This window comes from Mixophyes fleayi, chromosome 3 (assembly GCF_038048845.1).
Source record: "Mixophyes fleayi isolate aMixFle1 chromosome 3, aMixFle1.hap1, whole genome shotgun sequence".
NCBI classification, from domain to species: domain Eukaryota; kingdom Metazoa; phylum Chordata; class Amphibia; order Anura; family Limnodynastidae; genus Mixophyes; species Mixophyes fleayi.
Genome location: NC_134404.1, coordinates 200,174,477 through 200,194,842, shown reverse-complemented (window position 1 = coordinate 200,194,842; position 20,366 = coordinate 200,174,477). Strand labels below are relative to the sequence as shown.

At 36.7% G+C, this 20,366-nt stretch overlaps 1 protein-coding gene across 1 annotated transcript in view; it reads left to right on the top strand.

Moving 5' to 3' along the window:
* TBC1D32 (TBC1 domain family member 32) overlaps nt 1-20,366 on the top strand; it is a 200,042-nt gene that overhangs the window by 88,287 nt on the left and 91,389 nt on the right. The window contains exons 18-20 of the mRNA XM_075202997.1: nt 7,268-7,350; nt 18,076-18,214; nt 19,672-19,759. Coding sequence (XP_075059098.1) covers nt 7,268-7,350; nt 18,076-18,214; nt 19,672-19,759 — 310 coding nt within the window. The remainder of the gene's footprint in view (nt 1-7,267; nt 7,351-18,075; nt 18,215-19,671; nt 19,760-20,366) is intronic.

Here is a 20,366-nt window from a genome sequence, read left to right as displayed (position 1 = left end):
CCACTGTGCACATACACAGGCGAACCTTCGCAATCTGCTTTAAAAAACCCTAAATGTGCAATGTCCATCTCATGAAGCTCATTTGAATATCTCATCCTCCCAACAAAAAGTATTTTTTTTTTCATCACTGCACATCCACATTCACTCTGTTTAACATTTTGTGGTTTTAATGCCTAATAGGAATGCTGATGTTGGCAAAAGTAAAAATAGCAGATCTTGCCTACTATGTTTTTTTGTACCACTTCTTCATTAATTTTTTTTTACTATTAAAATATTGCTTGTTCGAGCTTTGCTTGTGGCGTAATCCAGTAATGAGAGTAAAGGAACATTGAGATTGTTTTCATGTATCACATTTATACATTTCAGTTACATTGGTTTGCTTACTCCTATAAATGCCACTTCCCATATAAACTATGCTTAGCACAAAAAAAACACCTAATTAAATGACACCCCCAAACCATTGTCAGCTCAGCAGGTTTGAAAATCAAGTTGTCTTGTATGTCCAGTTTGTAAATTTGGTAACGCCTTCCAAAATATTTTTACACCAAACAAACTCTTGTGTATACAGTTAGACACAGATTCAGGTTCATTAATAACTTTAATTCTTTATGGATTTCTCCAATCCTTACCTACACGGTGAGCCTCCAATTAGAAAGAGCTAAATTTTGCTTCATGTTCTCCTCATATACACATGCTAACCCTATACGTATTGTAAAAATTGGCACAAAAATAAGACACACAATTTTAGCTTCTTAACTACCCTATTATCCACATTCCTTATTACCTTTTTGGACTATATTTTTAGTGCTGATCCTGCAACTTTATTATACATTGTTTAATTGTTGGCTTCATTTAACATGTTCCTGAATTGTGTGCCATGACTTGGCTCTTACATCAACCCTGCACCATCCAGCCAGCAACCCTTCCTTTACTATGTACATTATGTGTCAATCACAAGAGCTGAGAAGGTGGTAACATTTCACAAGCCTTTTGTTAGTCCAGTAATGTTATAAATACATTTCCTTTTTGTACAAAAATAGATGTAAAACATAGACAATGCACAAACAATACATATTGTTATCCCTTGTACCTAATATGCTTAATGTTATGTTACAGAATTGGTTGAGATTGTACTTAAAATTCATTGGGTAGCCATTAAGTTAATGATTGTTTATTTTATTCCAGGGAAGAGTAAGCATTCTAATTTTGAGCCTAGGGTAGGCCAGGAAAATTTTTAAAATCTGTTACTAAAATGTTCACATTAATTGATATCATTAACCTGATATGTCCCAAATTCTTCCTAACTTGTATCTCTCTTTTGCCTTCTCAAAACATAATTCTTTTTATACCTTGTTCTGTTATTTAGCGTCACTATCACTGTACATGCCCAAATGTGTGAAGACACAGCATGCACTACAGTCTCACACAGCTTGGCTGAACCATATCACTGTTTATTGGCAGTTGTCAGGATGGCTTAAACCGTTTCAGCAATGGTTACAGCACACATTTCCAGTAAAGCATCACAATTCTCCCACAACCATACATACTGGCAAAACAGTAGTTCCCTCACTACTAGCCGTCCACTAACTGGCATCCGTGGCCCCGCCCACAAACAGTGTTTTTATCATCCACCCAAGCACTGCAAACCAACCATAGCAAACAACAAACCAATTAGACCCATGTGAACACCTGTGTGAGGAGCCCAGGGAAAATTTAACCCTGTCTGCAGCCTGCTCCTGCAGACTAGCTGGGTTTTTACCCATTTCCCAATAGGAGAAGTGTGGCAAATAAGCCTCTTTGCCACAAATATAATTTAGACCCAAGAGCCTGAATTCTATAAAAATTAATGCTATTACAAGCAGTTCCTACACCCACTGTAGGTATGCATTTAATATTTTGTACTATTGCAAAGTGTAAAAAGTATGTAAGGTACATCATTTTAATATGTATATATGGAACATGTTATCATGCAATGTTACACTGCATTTCTATACTGCATCTCTGTTTAAATGTAGATTTTATGGTTCAACTTTTGCAAACTTGATAATTCATAGCTGCTACTGATAGTACTAATGGGCCTCAGTCATGCCGGAAGAGATCAGCGTGTGGCCCAATTGACCATCTGTCCTGCTGACTGGAAGGCCTACTTTATGCTTAAAACTTGTGCTGATTTATTGTCCTATTTCATAATGAAATGAATCCAAACTAATCAAATTAATACAAAGTAGAGAAGCTTTGTCCCACGAACTGAATTTGCATTTCCAAAAACATAGCCGTCAATTAACCTACTAGTATCAATATTGTATTATAGGATTAAAAAAGTAGAGGAATACTTTTTTAATCCTATAATACAATATTCATATATAATCGCACAGCTCTGCATACCCTGCAGGCGATCAGAAATGGAGTCTTTGTTCTATTAATAAAAACACTACATAAAATTGCTTGTGGCCAGTATCTGAGACTATTTTACGATTAAATCTTGCAAATATCCATTATAAGCCCCCCCGCAAGGAAGCCAGCCAGTGAAGTCATGCCGGGAGATATGCAAGGGAGGAGCTGCTGCGACCGCGCATGCGCAGCAGCTCCATTTCGCCGATGGGGAGTTGTACAGCAGCCGCGGCGCTGTCAAAGAAGTGTCCGCGGCTGTGCTGTATAAAGAAAATGTTTGGCATGGTTAAAACAGGCAGTTTGACTGTCACGCCTGACGTGTCAGTCAAAATGCCTCGGCGTGTCACGAGTGACATGCGTGTACATAGGTTAGCCATCACGGCCCTAGACACTCTCTCTCTCTCTGTCTGTGTGTGTGCATGTTAGGGATTTTATACTGTACGCTCCAATGGGGCAGGGAATGATGTGAGTGAGTTCTCTGTACAGTGGTGTGGAATTAGTAGCGCTATATTAAAAGCTGATGATGATGAAGTGAGTTTAGAGCCAAACAAGGAAACCGGTAGCATAGTGAAGAAGCTTGGTATTTTTTATTCCGTCACAGATGGTTAAATTCTGTGTGATAGAAATGTAGAATAGATGATTGAAACCAATAGCTATTATTGTATGGCAGTGACAGTATGCCCTTTCATTTGCTTTGGCTTGTTGTAAAGGGCATGCAGTTGTAGCAAAAGATGGGCAGTATGGATTTGGGTTGTTAAACCGCTAGCAGGCTGAGGTCATTCTATATTCCCTACTTAAATTATGTGGTTTCCCAGTGCCATAGCCTTCAGATATGAGGAGGTATGCTGGCCTGCAAGAACGTTATTGGACTTTCGATGAGAGTAAAGGTTTGCACAATTTGCTCTCCATGTCAACATTCCCCAAGAAGAATCTAGGGAAACTGTAAGCCATGCACCATGTGCTCAAACCACACATGATCCACATATGCAACTCCTATTGTGCCACATTTACAACTTTTTAGGTGCTGGAAATTGGTGCTGTAGACACGTATGGTATTGGTATGTTTTGTTGGGTGCTGGATGCTAGGCCTTCTCCTTGCATTAGAGGCACTCTTCTCTTTATTTAGAGCTAGACATGCATTTTTGTGTTTTATGTTTTATTTATGATTTTCTAAAATTGCAAGCTGTGAATCAAACTTTTGCAGTTAGTGCAATGATTGCAGACCTGTGTGACTGCTGCTGTAACCACAATCCTATAACTTCAGACATTTACAAAAAATATAACATTCTTTGTAGTATCTTAAAGACAGCCACTTGCTTTTTTAGCATAGCTGTGGCCAAAAGTATTGGAAACCCTTACAGTGCTTTCTAATAATGTAGCATGTCTTCCAGAGAATAGTTCAAATTAAAAAAACATGTTGATATGCACATTTTTTTTTTGTTTGCAGTGGAATAAAACACATAAAGAAGAAACAATAACTAAGTTGTAGCTTAATCTATGTAGAAAGCCTTAAATGGTCACCTTTTTAGCCTGCTGTATAAAAAATTCACTCATTAAATGAGCTTGAATAGAAAAGAGGACTATTTTGCCTGTTAAATGTCACTGTGTGTACTGCAATGAACATGGAGAAAAGAAAGAAAACCAGAGATTTGTCCATGTTTGGCTACAACCTTCTGTCTGATTTGTATCCTTGAGATTGTCTGAGGAGGTCAATCCCCAGAGACTTTGATGTTCCTATTTCCACTGGAATGCTATTAAGAAGTTTAAGATCCATGGCACTTTAGTCAATCTCCCTGGAAAGAAAAAAACATTAAAACTGCAGCACATTATTGTTGAAATGGTGGAGAAAGCTCCTCAATCAACTTGCATACAGATTTAGGCTGATCTTCAGACACGACATACGACTGTTTCAACTTGCACCATCTGTCACCAATTCAATGAAATCAGGGTAATAAGGTCTTGGGTCTTCCAGAAGGACAATGACCCTAAACACACTTAAAAAAGCACCCAGAAATGGTACAAAAGGCCGGGCTGATCTGAAGTGGCTGAACTGTTCTGATGTGACTTACAATGAGTCCAGATCTAAATCTCATAGAAAGCCCGAGATCTGGGGCAAGGTACCCTTCAAATTTGGGAGAACTGGAACAGTTTGCTCAAGAATAGTGGACCAAACTGCCAGTAGAGAAGTGGAGGAAGCTCATCCATGGCTATAGGAACCTGTTGATTGCAGTTATTTTGACCAAAGGCTGTGCTACCAAATAGTCTAGTCTAGGTTGCCAATCATTTTGTCAGTATCATTTATTTGCCATTTTCTGATTTTAAGGATTTACAGTATTAAATTCACAATCAAAAAGAAAGGTTATGTATTATTAACATAGAAAGTATAGTGGAGACAAAATATTATAGTTAATTTCACCATATGTTTAGAGGAAATTGTGAGTGTCGAAGTCGTATAATTGGATGAACGAAAGTATATTGGTTAATATTGTTTTGCCGTGCGATTGCGATCCGTACGCCACGTAACACAGATGCGTACGCCACGTAACACAGATGCGTACGCCACGTAACACGTGGCATGGTGCGATCGCACGGTAAAATACGCACGCACACACTCGCATTACAACATTTAGTTATTTATATAATTCATATTCATATTGGTTCCGTTACACTGTAATTTATGAGCAGATAGTATTTGGTTTATTATTAGTCTATATATATATATATATATATATATATATATATATATATATATATATATATATATATAATGATTATATGTACACTTCAGTGATATTCAAGGTTCAGGTTATAGGAAAGGTATCATGCCTAATATCAAACCCTAATCATCAGCAGCTGTCCGGTGCAGTCGGCGAAGAGATCGCACATTGCATACTTTAGTTATTGATATTAGGGAATAAACCTTTGTATGATGTTGGCTATAAAATGCTAATTGTAACTGAAGCATTGGTGGGAAGAAAGGAGCTCATCCCCTGGAGAGACGACCCCCACCTTTGGATTCCTTAGATTGAATCAGCCTATGACCTGTTTAGCCTGGACCCATGTGATGTCTGGACCTATAGAAGCAAGCCACGTCATTTGCATTGTTCTCTGTAACACTGACTGTGTATATATGATCATAGCTGTGCACCCAGCTCTCAGTCTTCACTGATCACAGTATTCTAACAGATATACTGTCCACCGGGTCCCGTGGGTGCGCAGCGAGCGCATGCAATAGCAGCGGTATGTATTTATCTTTTGGTATTGGCTGTACTGTACTGTATCATAATATAACAAGGTTTTGAATTGTTGACTATTTACATCTGCTAAAATAAAATCACTTTGTGCGTTAGAAACACAATACAATCGCCTATGCAATGCTTATTTGGAAAAGATAGAATTACTTTAATATGAGTTATTTGAAAAAAGTGTAAAGGTGCCAGTTTTTTTGGCCACAGCTTTACATGTATGGTTTATGCTTGTTTACTTTGTTTAATAATTACAATGTCATTGTTCAATCTCTGCACTAGGTGCCTTTGTTTTGTCTGCATTTCTTTTAGTCTCAGTGGCACTATTCCAGAATAGCACAATATTAATTTTTAATAAATAGATTTCATAGCCGATTAAAAATTAATTGAACATAAACAAAAATCATTAAAAAGATAAATGGTAATTTGCTTCTAGAGATGTTGGTAAATAGATTCATCATTAGAGGTAATAGTTATTTTTCCTTTTTTGTTAGTACGGAGAACCCGAGGGACCAATAACAAGACTCACATTTAACCGTTACGTTCTGATTTTACAATACAAATGTAATCTATAACAATTCTAAAATGAATCTTTGAACATTAAGGGACTCTATTTAGTGTTGAATCTATGTGAATTTGCATCATGTATCAATGCGTCTTGCATGAAATTTGTCGCGCTGCACATGCACACAACTTGCACACTTCGTTTTGAGTTGAGCACATCTTATACTTGCATCCAGTTGTGCTTTGCAGGTCAGGGACATTCATGTGTAAGTTCAGTATAGTAGGGGTTTGGAGACAAAGTCGACCATGCCTCTTCGCGTCCAATCTTGACTTACACGTAGCTTTAAGATGCACCTTTTAGGAAACATATATTTGTATGTCCCACAGGTCTCTGCAAGTTTCCAATTTGATGATGATGACAGTCACATTTTTGGCCTGGATGTATCTCATACCTCAGAACTTCCTTAAGTAAATCCTAATATTTGCTGGACTGAACATATGCTGAGAACTGCTTATAGAAATAATTTTTGTTATTGTTTTATAACAGGACACTTACAATTCGACAGTTGTGAAATCATACCTTGTTTATTAATTGGAAACACTTGTAGCCTGTATTACAAGGAATAAGATATGGAAAATCTCAAGTGAACTCAGACTTTATGGGGCATATTCAGTTGTTGGAGTTATAGCCAAAATTCTTGTGGCGCGCACACTATAGTGCGCATAAATACCGTTATTACGGTAGTTTTCTCGCTGGATTTCAGCTCGTGGCTCAGGAAGCTGCAAACTGAAATCCAGCTTACTAGTACCGTAATAACGGTAATAGTTTTAACTCCGCGGGGAGTTCAAACAATTGAATATGCCCCTTTGACTTGCATTGCAATACTCTGCTTTTGCAAAGATGTGCAATATCCATTTCAATATACTTTTAAAGTAGTTACCTCATGCATTTACCACATACCGAAAAACAGTGCTTACTGTACTAGATATCAAACCTTTATTAGCATATCAATATCTTCCTATGTAAACATTTGTCTTGCACATGTGGAGATAATAGGTGTACATACAGAATTGATAATATTTAAACATGTTTTCAGCTGTCACCTTTTTTTTTTTTGTATTCTTAGACAATTTTTCTTTCTGAAAGAATCCCAACACCTGTAGCTGGAGCTGCGTCTCTTTCATCCGGGAGTCAAGATTCACAGGGGGCGTAAGTCTTACTTCTCTAATGTAAACGTCTACTTGTATCTTCTATAAATGAGCTGTATTTGTAGTGCAGGGATGGAATTTGAGCTGACGGTAACATAACAAGTATTTATAGTATGAATAAAATACACCAAACTGGTTAACTTTATATATGAGCTAATAATAATGTTACCAGGTTAATGCTATAAAAATCATGGAACCCTACAAGAAACATTTTTTTATGTAAAGATAGTTAATCTTTAACTGCTAAAGGGTGAATTGGACAACCCTACAATATGCTTTTATACTGTATTACAATATTGTAGTGGTAGATAGGGTTAAAGTCTGTAAGTAAGTGTTAAGTAAAAAGTACTATAGCGGAGATTGTAGGGTTAAGTAGATAGCGATTATGATATGGAACCTGCAGGGTTAAAGGGTGATTACGTTGTTCAAATTATGTAGATTGCAGAGTTATTACAGATAAAATATATAGATTGCAGTGTAATTGTAGATATAGATTGTAGATTTAGCTTAGGGAAGAAATACCTGGAAGTTTGCTGTAGCCTGGAAGCAGGTAAGTGTTGCTGTAATGTAGTGCTCACAGAGGACATTTAAGGATGTGACTTGGGCTTATAAAGGTTAAGTCCCATGCTCCCGTCGCTCCCTGCGATCACGTGTGGGCGTTGAGTTTTTCACCCACAAATGGACACTTTGTGTGTGTCCTCAGACTGGATGGAAGCCAGTTCATATACTGCCTAGGACATGTTCTGATCTGAAGTATGTGTAAGACATAGATGGCTCATTGACGCACCATTCTAGCAAGTGCACAGGTCTCCCAGTCCGACGTTTATAGGAGAAATTGCTCCTTCAGTAACTCTTATCTTATCTATCATATACATGTAAAATTATCAGATGCCTTAAACTTCTAGGAAAGGTCTGCTAAACCTAAAATACACTACTACTACTGACATTCACATAATACATATTATCTATGTGTGTAAACGTTCTTGATGTAACTTGAGGTGTTTCACAGTTTATTTGCACTTGTATTATTAGGCATTACATATATGGTATTTTATGCAAAAGGTAGTTAAAAATTGCTATATACAATGAATGTCATTTGAGAAGCGAGTGGGGTGTTAACTGCAAATAATTTTTATTTTTATTTTGCGCAAGTGTGCTCATCTTGCGCATCCAGCACACATCATGTACATGAATACTTTCCAGTGCTGAAGATGCTTTAGCAAACTATTGTACACCTAGGTTTGCACATAATTGTAAAATCTGAAATAGTAAACATCACTTCAAAGCCCAACCTACCACTGTTTTAGAACCACCCTCTTCATTAATTTAGACTTTTCCATTGTTCTCCTAAAATACTGTTCAGTTTTGTCTCAATTTTGTAAGTTTTTTGTTACATTAGTTGAATTGCGCATATAAGGGTGATTCTCCACTGAAATACTATTGTAAGGTATAAAATGTTATCACATTAATAGTATAGTACAAGCTCTCAGCAGGTGCAAAATTCTCATATTTTAGCAGAATGGAAGTGAGCTCTCCCATAGGGTTGCCAAGGGAAATCTGCGATGTTGCTGTACCGTATTGGCATAAAAAATGCGTAGCAGCGATGTCCGCGGCTAATTACATATACCCCTTTATGCCTTAATTGCAGCATAAACATATAAGAATCTTGTCAGATAATGGTAGCCTTCATAAACAGACAAGGAGGACCAGGAGCAAACACATGATGGCAGAAATATTAGCAATCTTATCACGGGTAGAAAAAAATCTGAAGTCTTTCTCAGCACTTCACAGTTAGGACAACAGGAACGGATAACACGATGGCAGATTATCTCAGCTTGCATTAGATCCATCCAGGAGAATGGGCATTGAACAGAGAAGTGTTTTGCTAATAATAGAGAAGTTTGGGATCCCACAGATAGATTTGATGGCAAGTCAAAACTCCAAAGTAAGGGAACACAAGGCCTCAAACAGAGTGAACATATGCTCTGTTAGACCCTTGGAAGTTCATCTTATTACATGTACATTGAAAAAAATAGTTGTATCAAATTGGAGCCTATTTTTCCTGATGTTGACTTTTTTCCTACTGATGAGCAAAAATATTGCTTTTTGACTGTCATTTTACTGGCGGTTGATATCCTTGGCCCAACGATGGCTAAAGCAATTGTTGTGACCTGACACACATATGCATGTGGACAAGTAGTCACAGTCTGGCAGAAGCAAATTTGTTTTGTATGTAACAATAAATATAAAAATGTGCTGAGTAACCATCAGGTAGCTGTCCGGTCAGACCATAGTTTTGGCTGGCATTGCCATGGTTTGGGTCTTGGTCTCCATACTCCATCATTTACGTGCTGTAGACAAAGCTAAGTATTATAAGTAGTACAAAATAGCTTTCACAATTTCAGTCTTTTATGACCTTGGATTTTTATCCAGAAAATAATTTAGTATCAATAATGAATGTTCAAAGTTTTAAACCCTTCTTAAAATCCTCTTTCAATATTAAATCTCTCTAGATAAGTATTACAATGTCTGATTTCAGAGATGACTGGCATTGCAAATTGTTTTGTTATTGTTTTTATTATTGATATTCATTTTATACCATAATGACAACTAATCATCTAGACCGACAGTGTACTTTTAATTAAGCAGAGATATATAAATATATATATAAATATATTGAACTTGAGAACTTGAGAAAGTGAGAAGCGTATAAGTTAAGGCTTAAGCTAGTTATTCAGTTGCATTATTAAATACCCTGGAGACTTAAGTTTCTGCAAAATGGATCAGTGAGATTTGCATTTCTTACTGTGTGCTTCTGCTTTTACAATAAAACATTGTCTGCTGAATATATCATTCTACAGTTACTGTCAATGAAAATGGATATGTGAAAGTTTAATCTGAGATTCCTAATTGAAGGAGCTCAAGCTTGAAGCAATAGCAATGATACAATTTCTGTTTATTCTAGTTTGAGCAATCAGATTTTGGGATCGGACCTAAAGCTCTCTATTCGGTCTTCCATTTCAGTGAAAGAAATGGCAGTTTTTTCAGCTGCCTTTGTATTGGAAGTTTACTGTCGTCTATTAGTTTTGATAAGCTGCAGTAAGTAATATTGAACACAGTTTTAAAATTTAATGTTTATCCTTTTGCATCTCACATTTTACCTACCATTGTTGTAAGGCATATTTATTCTATACCTAATATATGATATAATTTAGATATTGAGAAAATTATACAGAATGTGTAAACATGTTTATTTTATGAAAGAGTGCTCTATAAAATATATTGAAAAATATATGTGCAAGAATTTCAAAACGTGACAGGCCTCAGTTGGGTATGAGTGACCTGTGGTTGTGAAAGAGCGAATTACAACAAAACCACCTGATCTATCTAAAAATGACTAAAATTCCCCATAAATATCTCTCTCACTCACTAGTAATAACCCAGTTGTGCCACCATTAAGATTTCTTTCAAAAGCTGACACTCTTTGGAAGTCAGATTCAAAAAGGAGAAAGATGTTTTTTTGGTATTGCAAAAAACTGTCCCATCAGTTTTATCATAATGCTGGATTATGTCATTAGTTACAATTAAAATCAACTTTGTTTCATGGTATTTAAAACAAATTATTTAAACCACTGAAAAAATAGTGATAAATAAATGTCAATTAAAGCACTCTTTGGAAATCTTCATTTACTCCCTCACTTATCTAAAAATCCACCTACTTGGCAATGGAAGTCTCAATGCTTATTGTAAAAAAACGGATAACACTTTGACATACACAAATATGATGGCAAAACAGTTTCTTAAAATAAACAGACATAAAAACATAAACAGAAAACTCACATGCTTTTCGTGTAACTGCTGCTTGAGGAAAATGGACAACTGCTCCGTAGCAGCCCCAAAACTAACAAGTTTTAACGATTTTCATTATCATTTTATCTTTATACATTTCACTCTGGTACACCCTCACAACTGCTCCAATTCTGAATCATACTACCTCCAGATTGTAAGCTCTCTCATGAGCAGCACCCTTCCTACCCTTTCTTTTGATGCCTGCATTTATTTTGTATACCTTGTATGTCCCTGTTTTCTCCACCGTCCCGCGCTAAGGAGGACTGTGGCACCTTACAAATCAATGACATTAAGCATTTAATTGTGTGTTGAAATAAATAGGACATCTCACTGGTTTACAGGCAGACATGACTGTTTCTAACCAATGATATTCTTTTTGGAGACTTTCATTGTGATTTTGCAAATCACTCTTGAATGGACTACCCTGCACCACATGTCGTAATATAGAAATCGATGATTTCTGTGTTTGTGAGATGTATGTAGAGTATAATTTTTTCTGAGGTTTTAAAAATGGAAGCTTTACATGGAGATTTTCCTTTAGTAGATTAATTTAATTTGCAAATCACCATATATTTATTTTTTTATTTTACTTTTTAAAAAAAGGACTGTCAAAAACAACCTTTGATAAATGATAAGTGATATTAGAACACTGAACCTTAGTATCAGGCAGGGAAGAAACAGAACAGTGTACAAAAAACTTTAAGGATTAACCCTCTATTAGTATGTAGCGATAGCAAGACACACACTGTGAGAATGTTGTTCTCTGTTTAGTTTTTTGTAGCAGCCAAGTTTTGTTTGTGTTTTGAGACATTAGCCCAATGACCATGTTTAGCAGAGTAACTAGAGATACCTGACTGCTTTTCCTGATTCTGTTCAATTTAAAGTCTCCCAGTTGTCTGATATGTTCCTAACAGTCACAAAGCTTTGTAAACACAGGCATGAGCTTATTGCTTTCTACTTCTTTAACACTCTGAAAATAACCCATGTTTTTGCTAATTTCTTAGAGTTCACAGTCCTAAGGGTGTCTCCTAATTTAGGAATTATGTCTGCAAGACATTTATCTTTGTTAACAGCAGTAATGTCGCTAGAATCTGGGATCAAGGATATTCCTTGAATACAGCAAGAAAGCTGAGGTAAAACAATCCCCCAACTCTTCCTTTTTCTTAAATGTGGTTGTAACATTAGTCCAGTAAATGGGGTTGGTAAATCAGTAGTCTCATGTTTATGTTGTTGTTTGTAAGTGGACAGATTGATATTTTGATTTTCTGCATTTGGTGAGATTTCAGTGCTGTGTTAAGGAAAGACTCTGTATCAATAAACGTGCAATTATAGCTTCCCACTGGATGTCTTGGTTTTCCCACTAGTGCCCTAGCATTTTGGTCACTGTCTGGGAAAATAGTCCACAAAGCCTCAGTTGTAGGGCAGTTGAGATGGTATTATGTTACTGTATCATCATCAGGACATGGTGTGATGAATTAATCTGCTATTAATGACTATAGACCAGTATTTTACTACAACCTTTTGGTAACATTTTCATGTGCATGATCTTTTTGCAAAGATCTTTAGGGGTGTGACGGGTTGGGTACTAAAGGCCAACACTGAAATGTAGGCAGTTTACATATCGACATGAAAATATCGTCAGGCTAAATGCTGACCATTCCATTCTCTGGACAGCTTGAAAATGTCAACAGTGTGAATGTCAACATTCACCGGCCTTGGTCTTTTAATGTCGGCATTGTGATAGTTGACATTCACAATGTCGACAATTGCACTGTCAACATTTTCAAGCTGTCCCCAGAATGGAAGTGTCGGCATTTAGCCTACCAACAATGTTCATGTCAACAGATTAACTACTTTTCTTTTCTTCAATTTTAAGTAGTGACAGTGCTAAGAATGAATTTTCTGTTTCTATTTGCAAGTTTTAACACATCACATTTTACAGTTTTACAAAAATGGTACTTTTCAGGGACCAGAATATATAACCCTTATGTTTTCTCATAGACACAGAATCTACATATTTACAGTACCACTGTAGGTATCTTGAATAAATTAACTTGCCTCTGCTTCTCCTTATCTCCCTCTTCTTTTCAGCATCATTGCCCATTGTGTTTGTACAGCCACATACCTCCTACTTATACAGCCACATACCTCCTACTTATAGGTCATATGCAAAAAAACTTTTATTTTATGGTTCCTGCTATAGTGGGTGAGACATGTTATGAAAGGGAATATAAGTGATTCAAACAGAAAAATAAACCATCTCAATATAAAGCACTAGTTTGGGCTGGCCTGGAACATACTATGACAGTAAAATCCACTGTTTGGGGTCCCCCTGTCACAAAAGAACACAGTTCCAGCCTGCTCAACACAGGGCTATATTCACTGGAGGAATCAGGTTCAAAAATAAAAATGACGGCACCCTGTCACTAAAAAAAACAAAAACAGCCCCATGCTGATAGTACTGGTGTTCCTGCCACCACACCTGGGTGGTGTGTGTTGGGGTGGCAAAGTTTAAGTAAAAAATAGCATTTTCATATGTGGCACTACTGGTCCTGACAGCCATAAACTGCTTGGTTATGCAGGCTCTTGGACATAGCATGCTTATGCTTGTAGAGTCTAATGGGCCCTGTAGTGCCACATAGGAATATAAAAATATAAAAACACGTTTGACACGATTGAAAGTTCTTTAATAAAAATAAATACCCAATCCCTTGCTCACCACTTAATGAATGCCTAATTCCAAGCGGAATCTCTTCTTTCTTCTTCTTTTCCTGGTAAATCTAAGGGATATAAATAAAACGTTAAAGCTAAATTGTTCCATGCAGAGTCCTAACACGAATGACATGCCAGGAGGCTTGACCTCAACTATCTAAACCAGAGCACAACAAAGCCATTCTGATTGGTTAGTCACGTCTAGACCCAGGGCCGTAACTAGGGCTGTGCGAGAGGGGCGACCGCCCAGGGCGCAATGCTGAAGGGGGGCGCAATTTAGGAATATTTTGGGTTAATTTGGTTAAAATTGAGTGCTAGTGGGCGGCATTTATCTTTCTCGCCCCAGGCACTAGAATTCTAAGTTACGGCTCTGTCTAGACCTCATGGGAGGTTTCGATCACTGTTTTCTTATTTGTTTCTTTAACAAGCAGAATAGATAGCTTGTAGAAGTTGAGGAACTCTGGCATAGTTAAAGTATGAAATTATTTGCTTCTTAAAAATCCAAGCATTATGATTGATTTTCAGATGTAAGAAATTGTACAGTATTCAAACATTCATACAGATGGCTCAAGTTTAATTCAAATGATTAACCAAGGCCATTCAAGTTTGCCATACTGGCATACATAGTTGTGAGCTAGTGGTACTAATTCAGCATAACACAGGACATTTACTCCACACATTGCACTTGTTTCCATTGAACCTGCATAAGTTACGTCTCCATTAATCAATTATACAAACCGTGTAGGAAAGAAAACACACAGCTTCTCCTTTTAACATTTTGTTTCCAAAAAAAACAATGTTAGCTTTACAATTTAGCATTACTCTAATGAAAGGTATCTCTAAAATACATTACACTATATAGCGGAAATTTCAATTTCGGTATGTATACTATAATTCCACATAATCCCATTTAAGCTGTATTGTTTTCTATCAAGTATTCTCTACACCACTGCATTAAAAAATCCACACAAATATTATAAAGAGAAAAAACTAATTACTTAACAGATTGCGCTTTGAATGCAAGCAAAGAAATATTTAGATGGAAATTACAGCACGCCTAGATAAGACAGGAAATTACTTTTCTGCCGCAGTAGAAATGTTGATGTTATAAATATCTAATTTAAAACTGCGTTGAAAATGCTAATAGTAATCATAGCAAAGGGGAAATTATTCTTGTCTTGCTTGGCACACATTACAAGTATAAATGAGACTGTAAGTTATGGCTTATATGCAGTACATGAATCTGAAATTCCTTTTGAACAATGTAACATATAAAAATATCAGCCTTTTTTAGGCATGAATTTCAGAAGTATATTATGTACAGTATATATAACTAGGTTCCACCTAGACAATTGATTGGTGGGCATAACAAAATTGGACATAAGAATAGAAGAAGCACAAGGAAGAGTGAACTTGGTGGGAGATGGGTTTGCTAGGGAGAAGACCATAGTTTCCAACATTTTCAACTCGTGTCCCTGGAGGTCCGGGGGGCAGGTGGGTGTGTGGGGGCGGGGATCGAAGAATTGTGCCATTAGCCCCGCCCCCAATGCGGTCATCACACTTTTGACCAATAAAACTAGGGGGCGGGGCCACAATGACGCGTCCATTACGCCAATAAGGCCCCTCCGCCCCCTCCGTTTACTTCTCCACAGCCTGTCGGGAATCGGGAGAATTGCCCTCTCTCCCGGGAGTCCGGGAGTCTCACGGATATTCCGGGAGAGTTGGCAAGTATGGAGAAGACAGGTCGAGGGAAGCTGGAGAGGGCTGTGATCGTCCGGAGGGAAGTGCAAGGGAGACTAATGTAGGGCAGAGTGTAGAAAGTGAAAATGTATTCTGTACTGTGTTTAGTGTATTGTGTAGGGACAGTATTGTAGATTTACGTGTAAGAAATAGAATGAGGTTCTGTTTGCGTTCACTGTGTAGTAAAAGTTTAATATGCAATGGTTTTACATAGAGAGGATTCAGTTCAATCTTGTAAACTTGTTATTTGTTCTTAATATGGCAAATTTGAAGTGGTTCTCTAGTTGCTGTTTAATCTTTGAATACAGTGGGCCTCATTTACAAAGTTAACAATTGCAATGCTGCAAAAATTCATTTTCGCAAACTAACACACCTCAGTTTGTACCTGTGCATTTAGATTTATGCAAGTGTGAATTAATTTGCTGATGGCACCATTTGTGTATCTGCACACTTTTTTTTCAGGAGAAATTAAAAAAACAGGTTTATTTTGTGACCTATGGGTATGAGGGTGTAAAAATCGCACTTAGTGGCGTTTTTTTTTAAACTGCCATACATTGCTGGTGGTTTAATGCTCCAAAACTTGTTCTAAACCGCCATTAAAAGTGCCATAAAACAGTGGGGGTTTTTTGTTGTTTTTTTTTGTTTTTTTTAAACATACTTTTGATTGGCTTGATAGCTCGAAAGAGTTATTTGAGCTATCTTGCCATGCAGAACATAAGTGGAGGCATCATTGATTTATAAATTATAGGGGCAATCATTTATTAATTAAGGGGTAAAATAATGTTGGGGGTAAATTGTTTTTCATTATGTTAATGACTGATGTGACTGTTGCACAGTGTACCTGTTCAGATTTTTTTTCTCCTCTCCATAAACTTAGGTGCACTTTAAGTCTGTGTATGTGTCTTCTGAGAGCACATATCCAAATCAGTTTCTGCTGTGCAACCAATATCTTTTGTAAATAAGGTCTTATGCTTTTCCTTTTTTAAGCAACTTCATGTTTGGCTACTCCTAATTTTTTTATTTTATTTGCATTTAAGATCAAGAGAAAAATCTATTTATTGTTTAGTGATATAAATAATCAAATATTTTTATATCTCAAATATCTTAGCAGAGGCCAGGCCAACCTGTGGCTCCCTGGTGTTGTGAAGCTACTAGCCCCAGAATGCTTTGTCAGTAGATAGCAAGCTGATAGCTGGCAATGCATGCTGTTACTAGTTTCACAACACCTGGAGAGCCACAGCATGATGATTTTCTAAACCCATATATGGTTAGGGTTAGGTTTCTTTGTCTGCTTATCACAGCTTGGCAAATGTCGTCTTTTGATTTTTCTTGTTCTTCATTTCCATTTGTATTTCAGGTACAATAGCATAGATTCCCTCACTCTGAACATAAATGCCACTTCTGCTTGTCTTCACCATTTAGGGAATCTTGGTTTCAAGCTCTATAATTCTCTGCACACGTTTATACATTATGGGACTCATTTAGAGTTTGGTGTATGTTATTTTTCACGTATATTTTCATACTGCACCTACGCACCAAAAATGTGTATGTATACATCTGTATATAGATTTTTGCATAACATTGACTTGCTTTCGCTTACATTTAGAGAGGAGGCACAGGGTCAGGCAGGGACGGGCAAACATAAGCTGAATACAGTCATGTCAATGCAACATAACTAGACATGGACATGTTCCCTCATACCCCGTTTACAATTTGTACTGGACACAATTGCAACGATATGCAGAAATGCAATGATGACTATCGGTAGCATTATCCAGCCACTTCCGATTGCGCATCGATAGCTCATAGTACTTAAATAATTAACATCACGGCTATGCTATATCAACTTGTGACTGTATATTTGCATTACTTTCTTAACATTTGTATTTGGACTAATGCATGAAAGAAGATGTTTGCATTTAATTACATTATACAAGGATAATGTGACTTTTACATTTATCAATAAAGACAATGTTCTCTGTTGTGCATATTTCCCTTCATTGCATTATTATATTGTAAACAAATAGGGTAATGCAGCGGTTAACCCTTATTATTAACACTATCAGGCTACAGCTCTACGCTATTGTGGGGCTTAAATATATACACGTTTACACTTCCGGTAAGTCTAGTATAAAATGCTGCTATTTCTGAGCTGGATGCTTCCAACTAAACATACATGTAAATATGATTTTTTTTTGCATCTTTTCCTTTGTATGTTTTGTGCACAAATGCGTCCAACTCCAAATGAACCTCTATATAATTTACCCCATTAAAAGAGTATCATAAGATTATTATGGGTATTTCCATTTAATGTTACTTGTGTTTGCCAACAAGGTTTGTCTGAAACATGGTATGATGGTTGTTGTACCTCTGATCTTGCAAAACATAGATGTAATTACCTCCTGGATTTTGTTTTATTTCATAGAATAGTATGGGAGGAATCATTACTTGATAGCTTGTTGAACTTTGCTGCTACACCAAGGGGACTTCTACTTCTCCAACAAACTGGAGCCATCAATGAATGTGTTACTTACATGTTTAGCCGATTTACAAAAAAACTCCAGGTAGGTTTAGATATAAATACTAGAATTAAAGAAATAAATTAATGTTGCATTTTTATTAAACTTATTATATCTATATCCTGTATTGTCCTAATACATGTAATCTCCATGCAGGACACAATAAAATGACAACAAACTCTGACTTTCCCTCAACATTGTACCTCTACTACTTAATTTTTTTTTTATTAAAGGTGGTTAGCTTTTGAAGCTCAAGAATACAGTACACTTTCATACCAACTCACATAAACAGTGTGCAAATTATTATTATATATTATCTTTTATGTGTTGCTTTTGGGTTGGTTGAGATAGATGTGAAGATGAACCAGTGGCTTTTTGTTTTGTCAAGGCCGGACTCATCCATAGCTTGACACTTAGTGCTATTACATTTAATTTGCTATTACATTTAATTTGCAAGGTTACATTTAATTTGTCTGTTCTACACTCCATTTTTTCTGCCAATGGACAATCTGGATAAACAGGGCTAACACCAATGCTAGGTATGATTAATTCTATAAGTATAGGTAGTTTTCTAGCATATGGGCATCTTCTCCTAGAACTGTGGACAGCAGTAACAGTGCATGACCTTGACAAGATGATTTTGCACATCTCCTGTGCGGCGAAGTTCTAGTTATCTCGCAATTGGAAAGAAAGCAGTCCTCATTCACGTCAGGAGGTAGTCAACTGCATCTGGTTTGTGTCCCGTATGGAATATACCACTAGTCTCCAGAACAACAAAGTGACTTCCTTTCATAAAATCTTTACTTATACCCCCAGGCACTCCCCTCCCGCCCTTAACCTCACCCCATGGCATCGTCACACCTGGTTTGACGCAAGTTACACGTCCTATACCGGCTCCCTCCTTTTTCAGACTATTGTACTAACCTGACATGCCACCTCAGGTGACGTACCTGTTAAGCTGTGCCGTTTTGTTTCAAATATGTCTTCCATACCTTGAAAATATATTGTACTGTCATGACTATTGTTAAACTTCATATTTCAAAATGAACTTTAAAAAAAAAAAAAAAAAAAAGTGCATGATCTTTTATTTCTTATCCACACTCATTCCGTGTTATGTAAAGCCCCACTCAACGAAAACTAATGTGTAATCAGTGACCATTAATGTACCTCTACCTCTCTTTTGTATAAAAATAACGGAACTCCGTGCAGGTGGTTAAAAAAAAACACCTGTGTGCACTTAGCTTTAGGTCTGTGTTAACCTGAATCCTCAAAGGCCTCACAGTGTTTACATCTTTTAAATATAGGTGTGTAAGTTGGTCTGTTGTGCGCTCTAGCACAGCATACAGATGAAACAGTAGCCACTTGCTCACATCTGATACAAATGAATGGATTTAGTCCGCAACCAGTGGAGCTAAATCCTAATGGTGTTTGATGCTTTAAATATATACTTGATAATTAGCCAAATTCTTAACATGTATATTGTAAAATCAATTTCATTGCAGGTTAGCAGATGTGAAAAATTTGGCTATGGACTTATGGTTACACAAGTGGCAGCAATCGCCCCGGGTGCAGTAGCCCTGCAAAAGTCAGGTAAATATTAATGTCTAAACTGATGGAATCTTTTTATTTTATGGTTATTAATTATTATTTGTTTTTTTACATGTTGGTGCTATCTATCCTATATGATTTGTTCTTAGGTGTTTTTTTGCAAAAGACTTTTTGACCATCTTCACTTGATAAACATGCCACTGCCATGTTGGTGTGAATGAATGATTTGGGGAAGATAGACTTAACCTTTTCACATGGCTTTTTATACCTTGGAAACGTGAAAATATAAAATATAACATTTAAAAATCAATATTTGCAGTGTCATTTTACGCCCATCCTCAAGTAGCATGTTCGCACCGACCAGTAAATATGGTATGGATCATACCAACATGTTGTTCCATATTAAGAGAAGTATAAAATCTAATGATGTAAAATACCATTGAATTAGCTATGATGTAAATAAAGCGGCACATACTGGTATATGTTCTGTGACAGTTCTACATCAGTGCGGTTCCTGATTATCGTCACATGACTGCAATCCTGGTAGTTCTTGGTTAGTAAAAGACAAAGATTACCATTTTGCTGACAAGAATAAGTTAGATGGCACTTTACGCAACAGTTAGCATACTCATAGACAAAAATTAATACT